Consider the following 23762-nt stretch of genomic DNA (forward strand, 5'->3'; position numbering starts at 1 on the left):
TGAGCAGTGCTCACACAGAGCCAAAGACTTTTCAGCTTCTCAACACCACCCCACTAGCGAGCAGCACAAGAAACTGGGAGGGGGACACAGCTGGGACAGCTGACCCCAACTGACCAGAGGGATGTTCTGTACCGTATGACATCGCACTCAGCATATAAAGCTATGGAAAGAAGGAAGAGGGGGACATTCAGACTGATGCTGTTTGTCTTCCAAGTAACTATTACACAAAATGAATGAGGCTTTGAGCAGCCTGATCTAGCAGGAAGTGTCCCTGCCCATGGCAGGGGGAGTGGAACTAGATGATTTTCAAGATCCCTTCCAACTTAAACCATTCTATGATTCTGTAATTCTATGATATGCACATGCCCTGTGTCAGAGCACACAATGATTACTGTAACAAACGGTGTGCTGGTAGGATATACTTTTCATTCTGGGATATCAAAGAGGAAGGCTATTTGACAAGTTCCTAGATAGGAAGAAGGTAACGGACAAACAGCAGGCTTCAAATTCTGCCCCTGAGCCACAACCTATCAGATTGCTGAAGTCCTTGTATACCTGGACTGTCCTCCTTCAATTGACTTCTTTTCCCATGTGACCTTACAGGTGAATCCAGCCATCTTCATAGCAGTTTGTTCTGGTTGGAAGATCTCTACCTGCTGTAATGCTTTGCAGAATAAATATTTTCAAGACCCTTTCATCAACACCTGATTTTCTTTTTCACATAGAATCATAAAATTGTTTGAGTTGGAAGGGACCTTGAAGATCATCTAGTTCCAGCCCCTCCTACCATGGGCAGGGACACATTCCACTAGATCAGGCTGCCCAAACCCCCATCCAACCTGGCCCTGAACGCCTTCAGGGAGGGGGCATCCACAGCTTCCCTCAGCAACCTGTTCTAGTGAAGAATTTCCTCCTTATGTCCAGTCTAAATCTGCCCCTCTCAAGTTTATACTCATTGCCCCTAGTCCTATTACTACATGCCTTTATAAAAAGTCCCTCCCCAACTTTCTTGTTGAAAACCCCCTTCAGGTACTGTCTTGATAGTCACATGTGGTGGTGGTTGCATTATAAAGAGCTTGACCTTCTTTTGATGCTGCTGTCGCTAAGTATAAGCAATGGGGCAGAAAGTCAGAAAAATGGAAGGCAGACTGCTTGGGTCTATGTATCCTGTGAGAACTTAGTGCTAGTTGAGGGATTGTCTTCTTCAGGAACGTCACACTGTGCACTCAGTGCTGGTTGAGTGATGACCCTTACTTTTGTGTTTGCTATAGTCCTGATCAGGTAGGACTGTGCTATCTCTTCTTACAATTGCTGAATGAAAAGAACATGGGTTTCTCAGAAGATCACACCAATTATACATATCGCAGCCTTCTGAGATTTCAGCTTGGTATTAGCAGTGTGATGTGAATTCTTTTAAATATGTCAGAGATCTGAGATTTGTCTTATTTGTTATTAAAGATTATGAGGGATACTTATTTTTGTACTTTTTAAAGTATACTTCTAAAAGGATCTAACTAGAAGAAAAATTAATAGGAGTAACTCACACAATCTTAAGTGTGTGAAGGGTGACTTACCTCCAGAAAAGGCTGTTGAGGCGAATCTTCAGCTCTACCAAGCCATGCTGTAACCAGTTTGGCTAAGGCAGCCTTTGCTGTTCAGAGATCTGTAAGACATTGCTCTGAGGGAGACTGCAGCCATTGTCCCCTTATCTGTGTATGTGCTGGAAGGGCACGTGTGGTTAAAAACAATCCTGGAAGACTTCAGTATTCCAAGCAAGCAAAGACTGCTGTACAGCAGAAACAGAAAACCTCTAGACAATGTACCCCAAAGATCTAGGGTAGCTATAGGGAGAGTAATTGGGTGGACTTAAGGTAGAATTCAGCAGCATTATGCAAAACACTTGAGAAATCCCATCGCCACAGACCACTGAATGTTATGGGAGTGTTCTGGGAAAGGCTGCTACTCTTCAGCCTTGTTAGTTGCTGTTGGTAAAGTGCTGGTCTAAATATGTGGTTTGGCCTGATGTGGCCATGTTTTTGTGATGTTCAGTGTGTATTTTAGAGTATATGTTCAGCTCAGCTGCCAATGAGGCTATGCAGGCATCCCTCAAGAACATGCGTTGGTTCTTCTGATGTAGAATGCATGTGGATGAAGCTTGAAAAATAACCGTTACTGATTTTAAAAGTAAGCAGCTCTCAAGATATTTTGGCTGCTGTGTATTTCTGATTTTTGCTTTGATAAAATGTGGAGTTCCTACCAAATTTGGATTTTATCCGATTTAAAATATTGGAAAACTGTGGTTGTAGAATCATTTGTCCTGGGTGACTTAATATGAGGTGTTGCTCCCAAAAGATTTAGGTATCATAGGCGTGTGCAGTGGAAATAGAATGTAAGTGTATTCAGTTACTGTAGGTTGAGTATTACTTTTGTGTGTTTTCTTACTTGTCATTCTTTCCAAGATTAATGGTAATATAGTAGTATTTTATTTCTGGTGACTACTTTATATAATAATTTGGGTGGGTTTTTTCCTTAGGCTTTCAGAAGAAAGTCCAACAGAAGGGAAGGAAAAGAAAAGTGATATTCTTAACATTTTTTCAGTTGCTTCAGGCCATCTATATGAGCGGTTTTTAAGGTAAGGAAAGATAAAACGGAAACAAGAATTTCTTAGCAATACTCTAAACGTTCACCCTAAAACTAAGCAGGTTAAAGAAACTGACTTTTTTAACAAGGTTCAAAGCATAAATTGTTAAAACATAGAGAAAGTTGTATGCGGTGAGGACTAAATTAATCTTTATTTGAGAACAAAGTGATTCAACGCATAGATGTTCAAACCCACTGTTATTCTTTGAACAAAGAAAAATGTTCTTCATGTCTTTCAAGAGCGCACATGCGAAATGTGAACATAAGAGATGAAGTTCAGCCTCTCTTTATAAAGACAAAACAGAAGTGACTTCATTGGAGTTGTATCTATTTGTTTGGTTCCCACTATGGATGCTACTACATGCACGTATGGCCTGATTGTCTCAGGGTTCATTCAATAAACAAGGATTGCTTTTAGGGAATTCTTACGATATTGCCTCATCTGTTCACAACTATCTCTTGTTACTTTTCTGATTTGAATACTTGTCTACATTTATCAGATTTAGTGATTTTTCTTATCCTAAAATGGAATTTCACAATTCTTTCTTGCATATTTATTTGGAAAGTAGAATTTTGTATGTATTTTTATTTCTTAGTAGACTGAAGCAGTTTGAACATCTGCATTTCTTTCCATCAACCTACAACAATCTTCATAAAGGGAAAGACTTGTTTATTTTAAAGGAGAAAAAAAATTAAGACATCCTATGTACTTCTTTACCTTATTTTAAATTTTATTATTTATTGATTTGTAAGGCAGACTTGACATCTTATAGAATTGTAAGGCATTCCCTATCTGTGTGGTTACACCAAACAAATGCCAAAATAGCAACAAAAATTGAACCCAAAATTATGATTCTTACAGTTATCAAGGGTATTCTGAAGAGGATCTTAACTTGAACCGTGCTTTCTCCTTCCCGCTGTTTTTCTTTCCAGCAACCTATTAAACTCAACCAATATATTTCTAAAATAAGTTATCTTGGTAGCCATGTCAATATAAGTTATTAATTGTTATTCTAATTTTGTCAGGCACCTCTCTTAGAATAAAACTTGTTAACAGATCCACTTTTTAAATTGTTCCTTCTAATATTGCGTAGCCGATCTGGATCAAGTAAGTCCATCTCAAAGCGGTCATGAACACATGCTGACCAAGGAAGTGATTCTGTCCTTGTACTCAGCACTGGTGAGGCCACCTCGAATCCTGCGTTCACTTTTGGGCCCCTCAGTACAAGAAAGACACTGAGATCCTGGAGCAGCGTGTCCAGAGAAAAGCAACGAAGCCAGTGAAGGGGATGGAGAACAAGTCTTACGAGGAGTGGCTGAGGGAACTTTGGTTGTTTGGTTGTTCAGGTTGGACAAGAGGAGGCTGAGGGGAGACCTTGTCACTGTCTACAACGACGTGAAAGGAGGTTGTAAAGAGATGGGTGCTGGTCTCTTCTCCCCAGTGATGGATGAGAGGACAAGAGGAAATGGCCTCAAACTGTGGCACTCGAAGTTTAGATTGGACATTCAGAAAAACTTCTTTGCTGAAGGGATTAGGGGGCACTGGCACAGGCTTCCCAGGGAGGTGGTTGAGTCACCGTCCCTGGAGGTATTTAAAAGACAGGTAGATGAAGTGCTTAGGGTTATGGTTTAGTAGTGGACAGGTGTGCTTGGGCTGGATGTCTTCAAAGGTCTTTTCCAGCCTAGTGATTCTATGCTCTTTAAAACTTTTTATTAGAAGTAGACAGAAATTGCTGCATAGACTGGGTTAAAGAAAATTACACTCTAGAAAGTTTTAGCACCTTTTAGGTGCAGTTGAAATTTAATGACCTGTGTGTATTTGTTTGTTTATTATAGACTTATATTTCCACAGAATTATGATGCTTTCTGTCTTGCGTCATACAGAAACACCAGTTAAGTTTTGGTTTTTGAAAAATTACCTCTCCCCCACATTTAAGGTAGGAGAAACATCTTCCTTGTATTATTTCTTCTTAAAAATTTTAAGTGGTTTTTGAAAAAAATTACAATTGAGTAATTATATGATTCAAATTAAATTTTTGCAGTTGGAAATTAACTCTGAATGCATTAAATACCAATAGTATTCTTAAGTTTCATGTGTAAGGTTCTTCTTTTCTGGAACTCAAAGCTCAGTGATCCGTTGTAATAATTTATTCTCTTCTCCAAGATCTTGAAAGAAATGCTTTTTATATTTGTGTAGCTGAGGGTGGTGCTAGAACTAAAGAAACATTTTTAAACAATAAATTTGTAGTCAGTAAGGCCAACACAGCTGCAACTGTGCTGCAACATTCCCTCTTTTTCCTTCTGAGTCCTTGTGTCGCACACATGTGCAACTAATAAGTTTTTTGGTTCTTCCTCTAGGATGTTATTCCTCACATGGCTAAAAAGTATGGTTTCCAGTATGAATTAGTACAGTATAAGTGGCCCCGCTGGCTTTATCAACAGACAGAAAAACAAAGAATCATCTGGGGCTACAAAATTCTCTTTTTGGATGTTCTTTTCCCTTTGGCTGTGGATAAAATAATATTTGTGGATGCTGACCAGGTAAGAAATATAATGCTGAGTGAATGTATGAGGAATTCATTTTGGTTTAAATTGATCCAGTTTCTTTCTCAGTGGCCATTTTATTCAGATATTGATCTCATAAACCTATTGCAGTTGTACAAGCAGAAGTGGTGGTATTGCAGTATGTGAAATGTGATAATTTCACTTGTCTTTAGTCATGTAGAAATTTAGAATCTCAGTACAATGAATTGCCCTGTGTATAATCTCAAAGGTGCGTTTTGCCTAAGGTATATTTAGAATCATAGAATAGTTTGGGTTGGAAGGGACCTTAAAGATCATCTAGTTCCAACCCCCATGCCGTGGGGGGTTATTTGAGTGATTCAGTCTCTGGGCTGATGGTGAGAGGACTTCTCCACTATGGAAGGAGTCTGAGGTGATTAGTTTAGACCATTTGAAGAGCTTCTAGATCGCTGAAATCTTTCAACATTAATTCTTTCTCTGTTTTTCTTAAATTCGTATGCAGTCTTTCACTCAGAAATGAGTATTGCATAAAATACTGAAAGGTAACATGGTGTCTCAGATGAGACATTGAAGAGTCTATCACATGGTTATTAAAAACCTCAGAACAAATATGTATTTTGGACCTTTTCCAAAGCTTGAGAATAGATTAAATTTAGATGTAGCAATGCTGACTGCAACTCTCTGCAATTTCATCTGGATATGCAGCTACTGGTTGTTTGTCCAAACTGCTCTAAGGATTTCTCTGCACTCCAAACCACTCAAAACTTCTTTTTTACCACTGACAATGACATTAGTGGGGTTTGATGGAAGAATAATGGATTAGTAAATAAAGGACACTTTACAAATGCCCTTGTAACCTATTTTTTAAAGTATTTTACTAGTAGATAAAAGGACTTTTCAAATTACACAATAATTTTGGAGTGCCCAAGTTACGTAACAAACAGGAGGGATTTTTTAGAGGGGAGATGCTCCGTAGATTTTGAAAGTTCTACTCCTACATGAAGGAATCAACCAAAAACACTGGTCTGTGAATTAAAAATACTTTGTTTTATTTAATTTACTTCTTGTGCTCCACAAATGGCCAAAGAATAAACACATGCTTTTCCTTAAAGAGTAATTTAGTAAATATCATTCCAGTGAAATACTTTATCTATACTGCACTGTTGTAGTATCTCAGGGGGTTTTAAATGGAGGTTTGGGAAGCTTTCTGCAATGAATACTTTAATCTACATGCCTTAAAACCAGTATTAATTTATAAAAATAAATACATTCTTAATCAGATTGTGAGAAGTGACCTGAAAGAACTCAGAGATCTAGATCTAGATGGAGCTCCCTATGGATACACACCTTTCTGTGACAGCCGTAAAGAGATGGATGGCTACCGTTTCTGGAAATCAGGATACTGGGCATCACATCTGGGGAAAAGGAAATACCATATTAGGTAGGATAACTCCTTACATATTGCTGTGCAGTTTCTGAATTTGATTAAAATCTGGCTCTTAGTATTGATCACAGAGGCATTCAAAAGCAATTGCCCTATAGTCATTCTCATTAAGAGATCACACAGAATCACAGAATCACAGAATCACAGAATCACAGAATCACACAAGGTTGGAAAGGACCCATTGGATCATCGAGTCCAACCGTTCCTAACACTCCCTAAACCATGTCCCTAAGTACTTCATCCACCTGTTCCTTAAACACCTCCAGGGAAGGCGACTCGACCACCTCCCTGGGCAGCCTGTTCCAGTACCCAATGACTCTTACTGTGAAGAATTTTTTTCTGATATCCAACCTGAACCTCCCCTGACGGAGCTTCAGGCCATTCCCTCTAGTCCTGTCCCCTGTCACTTGGGAGAAGAGGCCAGCTCCCTCCTCTCCACAACCTCCTTTCAGGTAGTTGTAGAGAGTAATAAGGTCTCCCCTCAGCCTCCTCTTCTCAAGGCTAAACAACCCCAGCTCTCTCAGCCGCTCCTCATAAGACTTGTTCTCCAGCCCCCTCACCAGCTTTGTTGCTCTTCTCTGGACACGCTCCAGAGCCTCAACATCCTTCTTGTGGTGAGGGGCCCAGAACTGAACACAGTATTCGAGGTGCGGTCTCACCAGTGCCGAGTACAGAGGGAGAATAACCTCCCTGGACCTGCTGGTGACCCCATTTCTGATACAAGCCAAGATGCCATTGGCCTTCTTGGCCACCTGGGCACACTGCTGGCTCATGTTCAGTCGGCTGTCAACCAGCACCCCCAGGTCCTTCTCTTCTGTGCAGCTCTCCAGCCATTCTTCCCCCAGTCTGTAGCGCTGCATAGGGTTGTTGTGCCCCAAGTGCAGGACCCGGCATTTGGTCTTGTTAAACCTCATCCCATTGGTCTCGGCCCAGCAGTCCAGCCTGTTCAGATCCCTTTGCAGAGCCTCCCTACCCTCCAGCAGATCGACACTTCCTCCCAGCTTAGTGTCATCTGCAAACTTGCTGAGGGTGCACTCAATGCCTTCATCCAGGTCATTGATAAAGACATTGAACAGAGCTGGACCCAGTACTGAGCCCTGAGGAACTCCACTTGTGACTGGCCTCCAGCTGGAGTTAACTCCATTGACCACCACTCTCTGGGCCCGGCCATCCAACCAGTTTTCAACCCAGGAGAGTGTGCGCCTGTCCAGGCCAGAGGCTGACAGTTTCTGAAGCAGAATGCTGTGAGAAACTGTGTCAAAGGCTTTACTGAAGTCCAAGAAGACTACATCCACAGCCTTTCCCCCATCCAGTAGTTGAGTGATTTTGTCATAGAAGGTGATCAGGTTAGTTTGGCAAGATCTGCCTTTTGTAAACCCATGTTGACTGGGCCTGATCACCCGGTTCTCTTGCATGTGCTTCATGATAGCACTCAAGATTACCTGTTCCATGACTTTCCCTGGCACTGAGCTGAGACTGACAGGCCTGTAGTTCCCCGGATCCTCTCTGCAACCCTTCTTGTATATGGGCACAACATCAGCCAGCCTCCAGTCTAGTGGAACTTCCCCAGTCAGCCAGGACCTCTGGAAGATGATGGATAGGGGTTTGGAAAGGACATCCGCCAGTTCCTTCAATACTCTTGGGTGGATCCCATCCGGCCCCATAGACTTGTGGACGTCTAGCTGGGCAAGCAAGTCTCTAACCGCCTCCTCTTGGATCACGGGAGCCTCAATCTGCCCCTCTAACTCTTGGATTTGTAAACAGAAGGAACAACTTTCTTTGCTATTAAAGACTGAGGCGAAGAAGGCATTAAGTACCTCAGCCTTGTCCTTATCCCCTGTCACTGTTATTCCTTCTGCATCCACTAGAGACTGGATATTCTCCCTCGTCCTCCTTTTCCTGTTAATGTACTTGTAGAAAGACTTTTTGTTGTCTTTCACAGACTTAGCGAGTTTTAATTCTAGTTGGACCTTGGCCCTCCTTATTTTTTCCCTGCACGATCTCACTTCGTCCCTGTAGTCCACCCAAGATGCCTGTCCTTTCCTCCAGAGCACATAGAGCTTCTTTTTCTTATTGACGCATCTTGAGATCACCCTGCTCCACCAAGCTGGCTTTTCCCCCCGCCGGCTCCTTTTCCGGAACACAGGGATGGCCTGCTCTTGAGCTGATAGGATTTCATTTTTCAAGAGCGCCCAACCCTCATGGGCTCCCTTGCCCTGAAGGACTGTTTCCCACGGGACTTTGCTAATCAACCTTCTGAACAGGCCAAAGTCTGCCCTCTGGAAGTTTAATGTGACTGCTTTGCTAACCCCCTTCTTAATCCCACCTAGAACTGAAAACCCTATCATCTCATGATCACTTAATCCCAGGCGTCCTCCAACCGTCAAATCCCCAACAAGACCTTCCCTATTCACAAACAGCAGGTCTAGGAAGGCACCCTCCCTTGTTGGTTCGCTAACCAGTTGTGCAAGGAAGTTGTCTTCGATGCACTCCAGGAACCTCCTAGACTGTTTCCTTTCTGCTGTATTGTACTCCCAGCAGACATCCGGAAAGTTAAAGTCTCCCACAAGGACAAGAGGCAGAGATTTAGAGACTGTCCCCAGCTGTTTATAGAAGAGTTCATCAGCAGCTTCTTCTTGGCTGGGTGGTCTGTAACAGACTCCTATCACAAAGTCCCCTTTCTTGTGGGCTCCTCTGATTTTAACCCATAGGCACTCGATCCCGTCCTCACCGTAATCCAGTTCGAGAGTTTCAAAGCACTCTTTGACATAGAGGGCTACCCCGCCTCCTTTCCTACCCTTCCTGTCCCGCCTGAAGAGTTTATATCCCAACATAGCTGTAGTCCAGTTATGTGAGTCATCCCACCACGTTTCTGTGATGGCAATGACATCATAGTCACCTTGCCCTACAACAGCTTCCAGCTCATCCTTCTTATTGCCCATGCTGCGTGCATTGGTGTAAATGCACTTCAGCTGGGCTGATGAACCTTCAGCCCTCATAAAGGGAAGAGAGTTTATTCTCGATTGACTGGTCCTTGGAATAACTAATTCCACAGACCCAGTTTTATCCTTACTGTCCCCACTTATACTCGCCCTCACTCGCCCTATTGTGGTGTACTGGTGGTCCTCTCCAGCACACCATTTCTCAGCCGCTGGTTTCCCACTTCCAGGCTCATTCCCAACTAGCCTGGTCTCCTCCCCTTCCCCCTTCACATCTAGTTTAAAGCTCTATTTAAGAGCCTAACCAGATTTTTAGAGATAACTTTAGTTCCCCTTCGAGACAAGTATGACCCATCCCTAGTAAGAAAACCTGGGGGTGGGTGGGTCACCCCATGATCAAAGAAGCCAAAGCCTCTCTCCTCACACCAGGCTCGGAGCCAGGCATTAATCATCTGTACGTTCCTGACTTCCTGCTCCATATTCCTTAGTATTGGGATGGAGCTAAACACCACTTGCGCTCCAGAGCCCTCAATCATCTTCCCTAAATCCCTGAAGTCTCTTTTGATGGCTTTCAGCTTTCTGCGCTGTAAGTCATCATTACCTATTTGAAATACTAAGAGGGGATAGTAATCCGTTTCCTTCACCAAGGAAGGGAGTTTTCTATTGATATCCCTCACTGAAGCCCCCGGCAAGCAGCAGACCTCCCTGTGGAGCGGGTCCGGTCTGCAGATGGGACCCTCCATTCCTTTAAGAAGGGAATCCCCTAAGACGATCACTCTCCTCTTTTTCTTGACAGAGGATGTTTTTAGGGCCCTCCGAGGATGCTGGAGCCTAGGGAATGTTTCCAGGCTGTGGGGACCATCTCCTTCTTCCACTGCTTCTTCCTGGGGAATAGGTTCTACCTGCAGCATTTCATATTTATTTCTGAGGGCTATCTGGGGGTTAATTGTCTGGGTGGGGGGAGCAGGTTTCCTACGCCGGACAGGAACCTGCTGCCATCCCCCAACTCTTGTTCCCCCTGCCTCACAGATTATAGGATCAAGCTGCTCCGCCACATTGGCTCCAGCAGCCTGCTGGGTTTGTGCGAGGGCACTGCTCCAAAGATCTATGTCCCTCTCACATTCCCTGATAGTCCTTAACCTATTCACCTCCTCCCTCAGCTCTGCCACCATGTGAAGGAGTTCTGCGACTCGTGCACAGCTCCCACAAGCGTAGCCGGTATCAGAGGCACAGGCTGGTGTTGGAGGGGGGCATTGCCTACAACAATAATGCATGAATTCTGCTGGCATATTGATTTCACGTTTTTATTGTAGCTTCAGGTAGTTAAAAAAGCAAATTCTTTTAGGATGGGAACACTTTTTGGTTTTTTTGTTACTTCTTAATGTTATCAAAAAGAAGAAAGAAGGTGAAACTCCACCTTTTTTATTTTTAGTGCCTTATATGTTGTGGATCTTAAGAAGTTCAGAAAGATTGCAGCAGGAGACAGGCTTAGGGGCCAGTACCAGGCTCTTAGCCAAGATCCAAACAGTCTGTCAAATCTAGATCAGGTATGTATGGCTTGAAGCAGTTTGGGGTTTATTTTCTTTATCTTTCTCAATATGCATTGAATTATTTTGTATCTCAGTGTATATATTATATAATTCTTAAGATATTTGTGATTTGCTGCTGGTTTAGAACATTTCTAGGAGTGCGTATGAGCACAATTCAGAAAACTGAACACTGAATGATGGTTACTTTAATTTTTTAATATGAAAAAGAAGAGGAAAAAGCAGCATAGAGGACTGCTGTCCTTTATTTGTAGTTGTTCTTTGTGCATTTGTGCTTTTCTGCTGATAATCCTTTATTCTGATAATGGTAATTATATCCTTACTTAGCAAGAGCTTTTTTAATCCTCTTTTTTTCTTTAATGTAAACCTAATTTTTGTAAGCTAACTGCTAATGCGCTCTAGTGGTTGCTGTATGTGGTCACTCTGGGGTGACTGTGCTCTTCATTTATAGAACTCTACCAATTTTTAAAGCACATAATGTACTTAAATTTATTATTTTCTTCTGTAGCAGAGATTCTTCAACTCAGTAGAAAATTGATAATACAGCTCGTCCAGTTTCTGCCTGAGTAGAGAATGCTTTTTCTTTATATCTCTCTTTGGATGAACTTCAAAAGGCTTCACTAGTGAGATTGTCCCTGCTTTTGTGATTTTTCTTGTGGAATTACTAAGGCTCAAAAGTTTTTTACCTGCCTATCGCAGGAAAGGGATCCCACAGTAGCAAAGGCCACGTCTCTCAGTGCTTGCGTTCCACCCCTTTAACTCTGGAAGTGAGTGTCTCTCTCTTACGTAAGAACTTTATTACCACTTCCACTTTTTCCAGAAATATAACTAAAAACTGAAAACAGCAGTTCTTTATGATATGTAACAAAGAAAAATGGAAATACGGCTACGCTACGAACTCAAAGCAGACTGGACAGAGGGAGTTGGAGCAGCCTTACGCTGTAACTGTTAATAGAAGCGGCTGATATAAAAATAGCAGTCAGATTTTACCTCTCCTTTCTGGACAAGAGAGTGAATTATTGGCCCTGTATTGCACATTTAGTGTCCTGATGAGATACCGCTGTATGGTTTTCAAACGTGGTCTTAGCCGTTTGTATGAGGTGTCTTTCAGAAAGACATTTAAGACTCAGGAGCCGGTTACAGCCATTCCACTGTAACGGTGCTTTTCAGAAATAGCAATTAGTTTTATCTAACATTCTTGGAATATTAGTAATGTATATCTTTCATTTTTAAGATTCTTATATTTTCAATTACTGCATTAATCCATGATAGCATATGTTTCTTCCAAGTCTGTTGGATCAAATCAAAAGCCACTGAAGTGTCAACTACCCTTCCCTCAGCGTATCAGTGCTGAGAGCAGAGGTTAAGGTAGCTAAATCTTGACAGAATGATATTGGAATTACTTTGGAAAGGGAAATAGTTCAAAGTAGTATTTTCTAGTGATCAGCTTTCTGACTGTATCGATAGGAATCACTTTCTGTCTTCATCGCTGCTACTTACACCAAATACAGCAACTTTCCAAGAAATACAAACCCCAGTGCGATATATTTTCAGTAGTTCTGGAGAGGTTTTGTCTGCTGATAAGGATGCATTATGGTTATTTGTTTCATTTTTATTTCTTATTTTAAACACCTGACTGAAGCATTCACTGCCCTTCTCAATGAAGCAGCAATCTCATTTCTTTGCTAGTCTGCCAGCGCCACTGCCTTTGTGGGTTGTGGTTAAGGTTATGCTAATATAAACCATAAAATATAAGTAGAAAGAGTGGAAAAAAAGTAATTTTAAATGCCAAAGAGAATAAATAAAGAAGTCTTAGGGAGAAAAATTACATGTGATAAAAGCTAGAGTTCTAGTACAGTGTATTTAGTTGTACTTTTTTAATGAGAAGCATGAAAATGTCTCTGTATGGATGACAAAAAAAAATACTTGACAAATTTTTATACTATTAGCAGTTCATTGAAAAACAGATAATGAATCATCTTTTTCTTTATTTAATAAAAATAGGCAGAAAGGAATGTAAGACTAATTCATTTCTTAAGAGGCAATGTTTTTATATTTTTCAATTGTTTTACTTTCTGATAAAGATGCTGCTGTAGAGGGGTCCCCTTTAAAAGTGTGTAGGTTATCTGACTAAATGTGAACGTGAGTTGCCATGGGTTTATGAAAGGCATGTCCTGCCAAACTAACCTGATAGCCTTTTGTGACAAGATGACTTGATTGATGGATGAGGGAAAGGCTGAGGATGTAGTCTATCTTGACTTAAGCAAAGCCTTTGACACTGTTTCTCGCAGTATTCTACTTGAGAAAGTGGCTTCCACTGACCTGGACAGGCTCACCCTCTGCTGGGTAAAAAGACCGGTTGGATACCCAGGCCCAAAGAGTGGTGGTAAATGGAGTTAACTTCAGCTGGAGACCAGTCACAAGTGTTCCCCAAGGCACAGTGCTGAGTCCAGTTCTGTCCAATATCTTTATCAATGACATGGATGAGGGGATCAAATGCACCTTTAGCAAGTTTGCGGATGACGCTAAGCTGGAAGTGTCGATCTGCTTGAGGGTTGGGAGGCTATGCAAAGGGATCTGAACAGGCCGGATCAATGGGCTGAGACCAATGGGATGACGTTTAACATGGCCAAGTGCCAAGTCCTGCACTTGGGACACAACAACCCCATACAGTGCTACAGGCTTGGGGAAGAATGTCTTGAAAGCTGCCTGGCAGAGAAGGACCTGGAGTTGTTGGTTGACAGCTAACTGAACATGAGTCAGCCATGTGCTCAGGTGGCCAAGAAGGCCAATGACATCTTGGCTTGTATCAGAAATGGTATGACCAGCAGGACCAGAGAAGCGATTCTGCCCTTGTACTTGGCACTGGTGAGACCACACCTCAAATACTGTGTTCAGTTTTGGGCCTCTCGCTACAAGAAAGACATTGAGGTCATAGAATCACCGGATTGGAAAGGACCCACTGGATCATCGAGTCTAACCATTCCTAACACTCCCTTAAACCATGTCCTTAAGCACTTCATCAACCTGTTCCTTGAACACCTCCAGGGAAGGTGACTCAACCACCTCCCTGGGCAGCCTGTTCCAGTGTCCAATGACTGTTTCTGTGAAGAATTTTTTTCTGATACCCAGCCTGAACCTCCCCTGGTGGAGCTTCAGGCCATTCCCCCTTGTCCTGTCCTCAGTCACTTGGGAGAAGAAGCCAGCTCCCTCCTCTCCACAACCTCCTTTCAGGTAGTTGTAGAGAGCAATAAGGTCTCCCCTCAGCCTCCTCTTCTCCAGGCTAAACAACCCCAGCTCTCTCAGCCACTCCTCGTAAGACTTGTTCTCCAGCCCCCTCACCAGCTTCGTTGCTCTTCTCTGGACATGCTCCAGAGCCTCAACATCCTTCTTGTGGTGAGGGGCCCAGAACTGAACACAGTACTCAAGGTGCGGACTCACCAGTGCTGAGTACAGAGGGAGAATAACCTCCCTGGACCTGCTGGTCACATCATTTCTGATACAAGCCAAGAAGGCCTTCTTGGCCACCCGGGCACACTGCTGGCTCATGTTCAGTCAGCTGTCAACCATTACCCCCAGGTCCTTCTCTTCCGTGCAGCTCTCCAGCCACTCTTCCCCCAGTCTGTAGCACTGCATAGGGTTGTTGTGCCCCAAGTGCAGGACCCGGCATTTGGCCTTGTTGAACCTCATGGCATTGGCCTCAGGCCAGCGGTCCAGCCTGTTCAGATCCCTTTGCAGAGCCTCCCTACCCTCCAGCAGATCCAGCCTTAGAAGGCATTAAGTACCTCTGGAACATGTCCAGAGAAGAGCAGCAAAGGTGGTGAAGGGGCTGGAGAACATGTCTTAGGAGGAGCGGCTGAAGGAATTGGGGTTGTTTAGCCTAGGGAAAAGGAGGCTGAAGGGGAGACCTTATCACTGTCTACAACTGCCTGAAAGGAGAGGTTGATCTCTTCTCCCAAGTGACAGGTGATAGGACAAGAGGGAATGGCCTCAGGCTGCCTGAGGGGAAGTTTGATTGGACATGAGGAAAAATTTCTTTACAGAAAGGGTTACCGAGCACTGACACAGGCTCCCTAGGGAGGTGGCTGATTCACCATCCCTGGAGGTGTTTAGAAGGCATGTAGATGAGGTGTTTGGGGACATGATTTAGTGGTGGACAGGTACGGTTGGAGTTGATGATCTCTAAGGTCTTTTCCAACTTAATGATTCTATGGTTCTGTAGAATGGTTTGGTTTGGAAGAGGCCTTAAAGATCATCCAGTTCCAGTCCCCCTGCCATCACCAGGGACACCTTCCACCAGATGAGGTTGCTCAAAGCCTCATCCACCCTAGCCTTGAACACTTCCAGGGTTGGGGCATTCATGACTTCTCTGGACAGTCTGTGCCAGTGCCTCATCACCCTCTCAATAAAAACTTTCCTCCTCATATCTAATCTAAATCTGCCCTCTTTAATCTTAAGCTCCTTACCCTTTGCCTATTGTAGAGAAACCATTTATCTTTCAAATAGGATTGAAGTTTTTTTTAAAAATAAAGCATTTCAATTAATGTTTAATGTCTCGACTCTCAGTATACTTATATTTGATGTAATTTTCCTATACTGTTGTCTGTATTTGAATTGTTATATGCTTTTCACAATGCAGCTGCATGTGATATTTAAATTCTGTCAGATTTAGCAATGTGAATTGGCAAAATAAGACGTGACTGATACTTGAGTACTGAGAGCTTACGAATGGATCTACCAATTACACCTGTTATTTTTACTGATGACCAGAGTATACTCAGCTGATGAATGCCTAGATTTTTTTCTCCTTTGTAAATGCTATTCCCTACATTCAGCAAGATATTGGTTCAGAGTTTTCACCATGAGAGTACCTGACTATGTAATAAAGGTTAAAAAAAGAGAAATTTTTAGTAAAGTAGGGAAGATAGCTAGAAGAGCAGTTTAATAGCTTTTCCTTTTTCACGCTCATGTTTCTGGAATCCGTTTTCCCAGAAGTCTAAATTTAGAGTAGTGGCGTAATCCCAGATTATGTGGTTTTGAGCTTTTTTTTTTTTCAATTTTGAGGAATGGAAAGATGGTGAAGTTTTTTCTTTAGTAGTTTCCTGTAGTCTAATTCTGCTTAGTAGGATTTATCCTACTATTATTCAGATACTGCACAGTAGTGTAGTAGCTTTCTCCCACACTATGATGTGCAGTGTCTGAACTGTGACTATCAGACAGTGGTATTGCTTGTGTCAAGCTAAGGAAGGATGGCTGTAAGTACAGGAAACAAAAAGCTTGAGAAATAAGAGGTGGAATTGGTCGTCAAAATGAGCATTTCAAAGTTTTGAAGCTATTTGAAAAAGAACAGAGTATTTAGAAGGAAACGCAAGAACAAATTGCAGAAATGGTAATAGGCAAAGATATTCTACTTTTAAGTAGTTGCTTGATAACCAGTTACGTTAAGCTCAATGCTAATTTCTGATTTCACTCAATTTGTACAGGATCTTCCCAATAATATGATTCATCAAGTAGCTATTAAGTCTCTTCCTCAGGAATGGCTTTGGTGTGAAACGTGGTGTGATGATGAATCCAAGAAGAAGGCTAAAACAATAGACTTGGTGAGTTGATTTTGAGTTAAATTAGTTTTATAGATTCAAAAATTTGCTGTGTTTTCTGTGGCTTTCAAAATACGCATGTGTGATGCCAGGGAGGCAGCTTTGCTGGAAGGCACTGGAATGCTGCTTTCCTATTCCTACAGTACAGCATCTTTTCGCCTTTCCTCTGCGACCTCTTCCCGTAACAGATGTGTTTATCTTAAACCTGAAAGCTGCACACAAAAATTCAATGTTACTGTCTGTAACTGGACAGGATTGGGTTTTTTCACACCTGTACATGTGTTTTACTTATCTTTTCTCCATATTCAGCCAGGTTAGTGGAACTCTGATGAAATATCCTCAACATAAGAAGGATATGGAACTGTTGGAACGGGTCCAGAGGAGGGCTACAAAGATGATCACAGGACTGGAGCAGTTCCCATATGAGGACAGGCTGAGAGAGTTGGGCTTGTTCAGCCTGGAGAAGAGAAGGCTCCGAGGAGACCTTATAGCGACCTTCCTGTACCTGAAAGGGGCTGCAAGAAAGCTGGAGAGGGGCTGTTTACAAAGGCTTGTGGTGATAGGACAAGGGGCAATGGGTATAAACTGGAGAGGGGCAGATTTAGACTAGACATCAGGAGGAATTTTTTCACGCTGAGGGTGGTGAGGCACTGGCACAGGTTGCCCAGGGAAGCTGTGGCTGCCCCATCCCTGGAGGTGTTCAAGGCCAGGTTGGATGGGGCCTTGGGCAGCCTGATCTGGTGGGATGTCCCTGCCCGTGGCAGGGAGGTGGGAACTAGATGATCTTTAAGGTCCCTTCCAACCCAAACTATACTATGAAACACTGTTACTTGTTTGAGTATTGTGCGCTGCTATTGTGCTTCCGACAAAGAAGTTTCCTCCAGAACCTTCTGTGTAGAGGACTTAATATTTTTTTTTTTTCTGTCCACTTCGCTGCTATAAATGGGAGATAAAGCAGAGCTTAAAGAATGTAAAGCTGAGGAGACTACTCATATTTAGGAAGGAGAAAGTGTCTTCCTTTGGGAAATGAGACAGAGACAGAATGTGTTCTCTGTCCTCATTACCCCTATCCCATTTTTCCCCATTCTCATTTTTGACAACCCACACACACTGTTAAGTATTACTTCATAGACATAATTCTGTAGAAGAACAGAGAGTTGGAATCAGGTGCAAATATTCAGTATGCAAATTTGTTTTCTTTGTGTCTTTACAGTTGTTAAAATAAGCTTTTTTTTTGTGCACTAAAGATAGTGCTCTCTGTTCAGGAAAGACTGAAATTAAGTTACAAGGTCTTCTTTCATCGAATCACAGACTGGTTTGGGTTGGAAGGCAACCTTAAAGATCGTCCACCAACTCCCCTGCCATGGCCAGAGGTGCCTGCCACTGAATCAGTGCATGCTTTTCCCTCAATGAAATTGTAAATGCTGACAAAATTTATTTTAGGTAAGTTCCTTGGAACATTGATATTTTCACGTTTGCTTTGTTTACATCTACTATGTTTTCAACTTTCAGTGCAACAATCCGCAAACCAAAGAACCAAAATTGAAGGCTGCTGCCCGAATCGTTCCTGAATGGGTCGACTATGACTCTGAGATACAGAAGCTAATACAGCAAATTCAAAAAGAAAAGAAAAATCTAACATCTGCCTTTCAAAAAGGTAATTTAATTGTATATTCATAGAATGGTTTGGGTTGGAAGGGACCATTACAGGTCATTTAGTCCAACCCCAGACCTCTGTTAGCTTTCAAAAAATAAATATTAATATTGTGGAAATTAGGATTGGGGTTAGTAGTACAAATACTGTATTTGTGTCATTTTCTCTGCTCTCAGAGAATTTATCTGGGTTTTAAGAGTCACCTGATGCTTCTTTACATAGGAGTTAGACTAAGAGGTTAAAATCTTCTGTTTCATGCCAGAATTTGAGAAAATTTAGTAGTGTCCTGTCCTTGGGCCTCAAACACAACCAGCTGTTCCACATCATTTGAGCTGCAAATATTAAATAAAGCACATGAACATAGACCTCACTTTGAGAATCTAAAGCTAATATCTATTAAGCAGTGGGTAAATGAGCCTCTGTTAGTTTGCCTCTGCATCTCTCTGGGTTTATCTACACGGGGTTTTTTTGTATCAGTCTAAATGGTGTTTTAGTTTGCAAATAGATTTTGGTTTATTTACTAAATTAGTTTTAAATTGAGTTGGTTAAATAAATACGAAACAACCGCTCTTACAGGACTTCCAGTAAGAGTTGACTTCTTGAAGTAATGTGGAACAAAATGAAATGCGATCTTGGCTCTCAAGGTGAAGAAAAAAACTTAGCAGATAAATATTTAAAAGTCTTCAGTCAGAAAAAATTCACTTTTTGTTATGAAGGAGCGGCTGAGGGAACTGGGGTTGCTTAGCCTTGGGGAAAAAGAGACTAAAGGGACACCTTATCACTGTCTACAACTGCCTGAAAGGAGGTTGTAGCAAGGTGGGTGCTGGGCTCTTCTCCCAGGTGACAGGAAGAGAAGGAATGGCCCCAAGTTGTGCCAGGAGAGGTTGAGATGAGACGCTAGGAAAAAATTCTTCACCGAAAGGGTTATGGGGTACTGTCAGAGGCTGCCCAGGGAGTTGGTAGAGTCACCATCCCTGGAGGTATTTAGAAGATGGGTAGATGAGGTGCTTGGGGAGATGATTTAGATGGTTACAGTTGGGCTTGATGATCTCAAAGGTCAATCCAACCTAGGGGTTCTATGAATTTTTAGCAATTTTTGCTTTTTGTGAAAACTTACGGTCAACTCTTAGCAAGGCTCTAAAAATGAAGTCCATGTTGCTGAATCAACCTATCAGCAGGAAACAAAGGGAAGGACTTTCTCCAAGTTTTACAAACCTGGTCACTAAATATAACTGCTTTACCTGATTATTTTCTTTCCTTTGGTTACAGGTCTTAAGCACGATGAACTTTAGTGCAGCCCGTGAACAGCAACGGTGACAGCTCAGATGTCTTCTGCAAAAGTCCAAATGGAAGTTAGGAATATTACATTGGCGCTATACATTAGTAACAGTCTTTAATGTGAAGTCACTATTTTGTAACTTATAGTGTTTATTATTTAAAATGTTTTGAGTGAAATACAAAAAGAGAAGCGAAATCCACAGGTACTTAATTATTTTTTTTAACCAGGGTAGAGTAGCTTTCCTAATTCCTTTGGTTTTCTTTTCCCTTCACTTAAGGACTGTTTGCCCAAGGGATTTTGGAATACAAAAACTACGCATTCAACTCTTCAAAGATATATTGTGTCAGTTTAGGGGAGAACACACACATTAAATACCTAAATGAAAATGGGTTTGTGCCTATTACATGTATCAAGCTAATTTGTTTAAATGTAAAGGATTTTGGTTACATGTCCATAGTTTTATCCCTGGAGAAATGCTCTAGTCACAAGAAGAAATCTCAGTGTAGCAAAGATAAGACATAGATTTATGTGGTTTAAATTACACAAGATACGTTTCTAAGTCAACACGGAAGCTTGGTAGAGCAAGGCATGCCACTTCTCAGTTATTTATGCAAGATTGCTGCGTTCTTACTAATTTTAAAGAGTCATTTTTGATTCTTAGGCTCCTTTCACTTAAATAGTACATCATAAAATTCCATTATGTTTTTTGGTTAAGAAGATGATTTTCCAACCAGCATACGTTGCATCAGAAGGTCAGTGCCTAAAAGCTGTTTCCACTCCGTTTTGATTATCAACAGCCTGTTCAGAACCAAAAATAAAACAATAAAACACACAAATAACGTTGTCAGTGGTGTCTGCTGTAATTTTCCTCTTAAGCACTCACAAACCCCTTGTTTTAATGTGCTGCTCATGTGTTGATCCCACAAAAACCGCAGTGAGAAGTTCTTGCCCTACCTACATTGAAAATAGGGAATTTATCTCTTAAACTGAAAAACTAAAATCTAGTGCCTTAAATGCAGGCTCTGTTTGGGCTACGTTGGTTTCAAAATAGATGGGATATGACCACAGATTCTTATAAGAACAGCTTAATACAGGCTTTCTTTCAGTCTAAATGCTTGAAATTATAAAAGCCAAGGTAATTTGCACTAAGGGAATGAATCCACAATGAGTTGCATAATATTTCCATACAAGCAAAATAAATATTAGCACAAATGGAGCGTATTTTGTATGCGCTTTGTCCTCAGGTGTTGGTTATTTGAAGTTTCTTACTGTAAGAGCAAGTATTTAAAGGCATGCTTTGCTGATATTTTCAAAGTCTCTTTTAGTACTATGAGACACTTTTTTTTTTTTTTTTTACAGCTTTTTATATGTTTCACTGTATTCCCTCGAAGCATTTTCAACAGTTTGAGCGCATCGCATGTAGGTTTTAAAAGGTCTGTTGAGGGCATTTTCTGTTGTGTGAAGTACCCAACAAAGTGTTTCCTGCACCAATAATCAGTAAATCCTAACGCCCGCTCTCTTTAGTGACCCTATTTCACTGCAATATCTGTTTTGATAATGCTTGTTCTCTGACACAATAATTACTTCAGGCTGTCAGACAGCGAGTCAAACGTATTTGAACATTGAACTTTCAGTTGGTATTTTTATACGATGTAGACGGAGTTATAATTGACTTAGCAGATGTATGGGCACCGTTACTATAAATTCAATGCGTAATAAGGAAATAACTGTTGCCTCATATCAGGAAAAAAAACCCCATTCTTCATCTGCTTGCTGCCTTTTTTTACTTTAAGCTGATGTTTCCAGCCTGATGCTTTACTCTGCAGTAGTGTTTGACATCTATCAGCGTTGGAATTTCATGCTTGAAGCATACATTGGAAAACTTTTTCTTTAAGCCGGAAGTTAAAGGTTCCTTAGCTTTAAGAAACCTTAATTCTCTTTAATTATGATTATCTATGTGGGAAGTTTCTGTTATGCAGTTTAAAAAGTGGGTAATTTATACGCTGATTTCTTGTTCGTTTTATCCATAGCATCCTGTTATCTTTAAAAATTGGATTACATCTACAGGCTTTAAAAAAAGAAATAGCTCTTTAAGTCCTATTTCCTTGAGGTTAACTTGGATGATTAGAATATAATTTTTAGAAATGTAATTTCCTGGAGGCATTTTGAAGGTTTAAAAGGTTTTGCGCCATTTTCTACAGTGTTGTTTATAGTTGTAAAAAAAAAAAAATGTTTTAGAGCATTTCTTTTTCCTGCATGACAATCCTTTCAAGGAGAGCTCCTTTTTGAGATATAAATTGGTTTATAAAACACATGGACCAGCAAATACAGACACTACTTTTCAAAGCTCTGTTTAAAGCAGCACTTTGACTCAATATCCCTATAACTATTTTTAATACCAAACCAATGAATTGTATATGTTGTACAAAATATTAAAAGGTGCCACTGGAGGAAATATCTTTATTTTCTCTTCTATTTTGTGTTAGACAATAACCATTAAATACTTGGTTAATGGATCTAAGGCAAAAAACCTGCATCAAGTTCTCAAATGTCTTTAAGCTGAAGGAAGTGTTGGTGCTGGGAAGCAACAGCCATGGTCGAAACTAGGAATCTGCTCTAGGGTGAGAACTTTCAGATGCAGAGAGAGGCAACAGTTTCCAATCTGTGGGCTCTGCCCTGCGACAGGGAAGAAAACAGTCCCTGGATTGTAGGAGTGTTTTTGAAACCTGGTTCAAATCGGTAAATAAGCAAATCTTTGAACTGTTCACTTGAAGAGTTCATATAATTTATGTTCTTATTGCTATTACAGTGTCTTTTCTGGGTCTTACTCTTGATATCAACTTGTAGTTTCAGGAGAAAATAAACAAAGTGGACATTAGTGATGAGCCAGGGCTTTAGTATCAAAAATATTTCTCAGGAAGGTTTTTTTTTAACCTTTTTTCCTAAATCAAGTGCTTGCCTTCGCCCCACGACTTTTTACTTTTCCAAGCTTGATAGAGAGTTACTTCTTTTCTTATTCATCCTTTGTCATTATGATTTATTCCTCTTTTTAAAGTCTGGATTTCAACCACCACAAGAAAATTTCAGTGGACAGCCTGAAATGTTTGTTGATGGCACAACAGTATCTTTTATATTATATTAGATCAAATCCTCCGTTGGTTTAATCCAGCACTGTGTCTTCCATATGCCACGTAGTGCTGGGGGGACACACACCCCTGCTTCCCAGCATGACAGCAGCTCCCATCCAGCATGCAGTTTCCTGTCATACCTGTTGTTTAGCAGCTACCGTTTGAGTAACTTCCCTTGGCAGGAGGGGAGCGCTCCTCGTACCCTACGTCAGAGTCTGATCGCTGCTCATGACACTCTTCAACTTGGCTCTGGTGACAGGAACTAGAGTCAGGAACCAGCTCTGCAGCAGCGGCGAGTCCAGGCCCTGCTCCTCTCACCCAAAGGTTCTTTGAGGAGGAGACTCAGCACCACTCCCTTTGCTTATGCTTTGGCACCGATATGGCAAATATCAGGGGGGTTTTTTTGCCCCCATCTTCTGCTGAGCCCCCTTCAAAGGCACTTGTGGGATGTGTGGATTCAGATCCCAGTGAAGCAAAGCGGTTGAGGATCTCCGATCATCCACTCGTTGAGGAGGTGTGCTCTGAGGCTGTCATGCATGAGGACAGCCTCATGCCATCACATGGGGGTAGCTATAGCTTCACTCTGAGGCAGACACGTCCCAGCAGCTCCCTCAGAGACTTCTCAGCCACGAATCTTCATTTTAGGGAGCCTCCAGGAAAACTAGGAAGAGGCGCTTTATGAGGGAGTGCAGGGGTAGGATGAGGAGGAACAGTTTCAAGCTGAAAGAGGGGAGATGAGATATTAGAAAGAGTTTTTTTCCTGTGAGGGTGGTGAGGCACTGGCACAGGTTGCCCAGAGAAGCTGCGGCTGCCCCATCCCTGGAGGTGTTCAAGGCCAGGGTGTATGAAGCTTTCAACAATGTGATTCAGTGGAAGGTGTCCCTGGCCCAGGGCAGGGGGTTTGGAACTGGATGGGTTTTAAGGTCCCTTCCAACCCAAACCAGTCTGTGAGTCAGACTTGGAGAGCAGGCTGAGAAAAGGAGAGCAGGCCACCACACCACAGTGCTTTCT

General features: G+C 41.8%; 1 protein-coding gene across 3 annotated transcripts in view; it reads left to right on the forward strand.

Annotated features, from left to right (window-relative positions):
* Positions 1–20123, forward strand: part of UGGT2 (UDP-glucose glycoprotein glucosyltransferase 2) — a 98760-nt gene extending 78637 nt beyond the window's left edge. Inside the window, exons 32-39 of one of the 3 annotated variants that reach the window (XM_054056684.1) lie at positions 2534–2632; positions 4493–4577; positions 4999–5181; positions 6444–6604; positions 10979–11093; positions 16577–16693; positions 18203–18347; positions 19614–20123. In XM_054056684.1, the coding sequence (XP_053912659.1) occupies positions 2534–2632; positions 4493–4577; positions 4999–5181; positions 6444–6604; positions 10979–11093; positions 16577–16693; positions 18203–18347; positions 19614–19636 (928 nt within the window). In that variant the 3' untranslated portion in view covers positions 19637–20123. Of the gene's footprint in view, positions 1–2533; positions 2633–4476; positions 4578–4998; positions 5182–6443; positions 6605–10978; positions 11094–16576; positions 16694–18202; positions 18348–19613 lie in introns of those variants that run through there. The other 2 variants (XR_008448243.1, XM_054056694.1) reach the window with 2 other exon arrangements.
* Positions 20124–23762: the final 3639 nt, after the last annotated feature.

The sequence above is a fragment of the Cuculus canorus genome, chromosome 1 (genome assembly GCF_017976375.1).
Source record: "Cuculus canorus isolate bCucCan1 chromosome 1, bCucCan1.pri, whole genome shotgun sequence".
Classification (NCBI taxonomy): domain Eukaryota; kingdom Metazoa; phylum Chordata; class Aves; order Cuculiformes; family Cuculidae; genus Cuculus; species Cuculus canorus.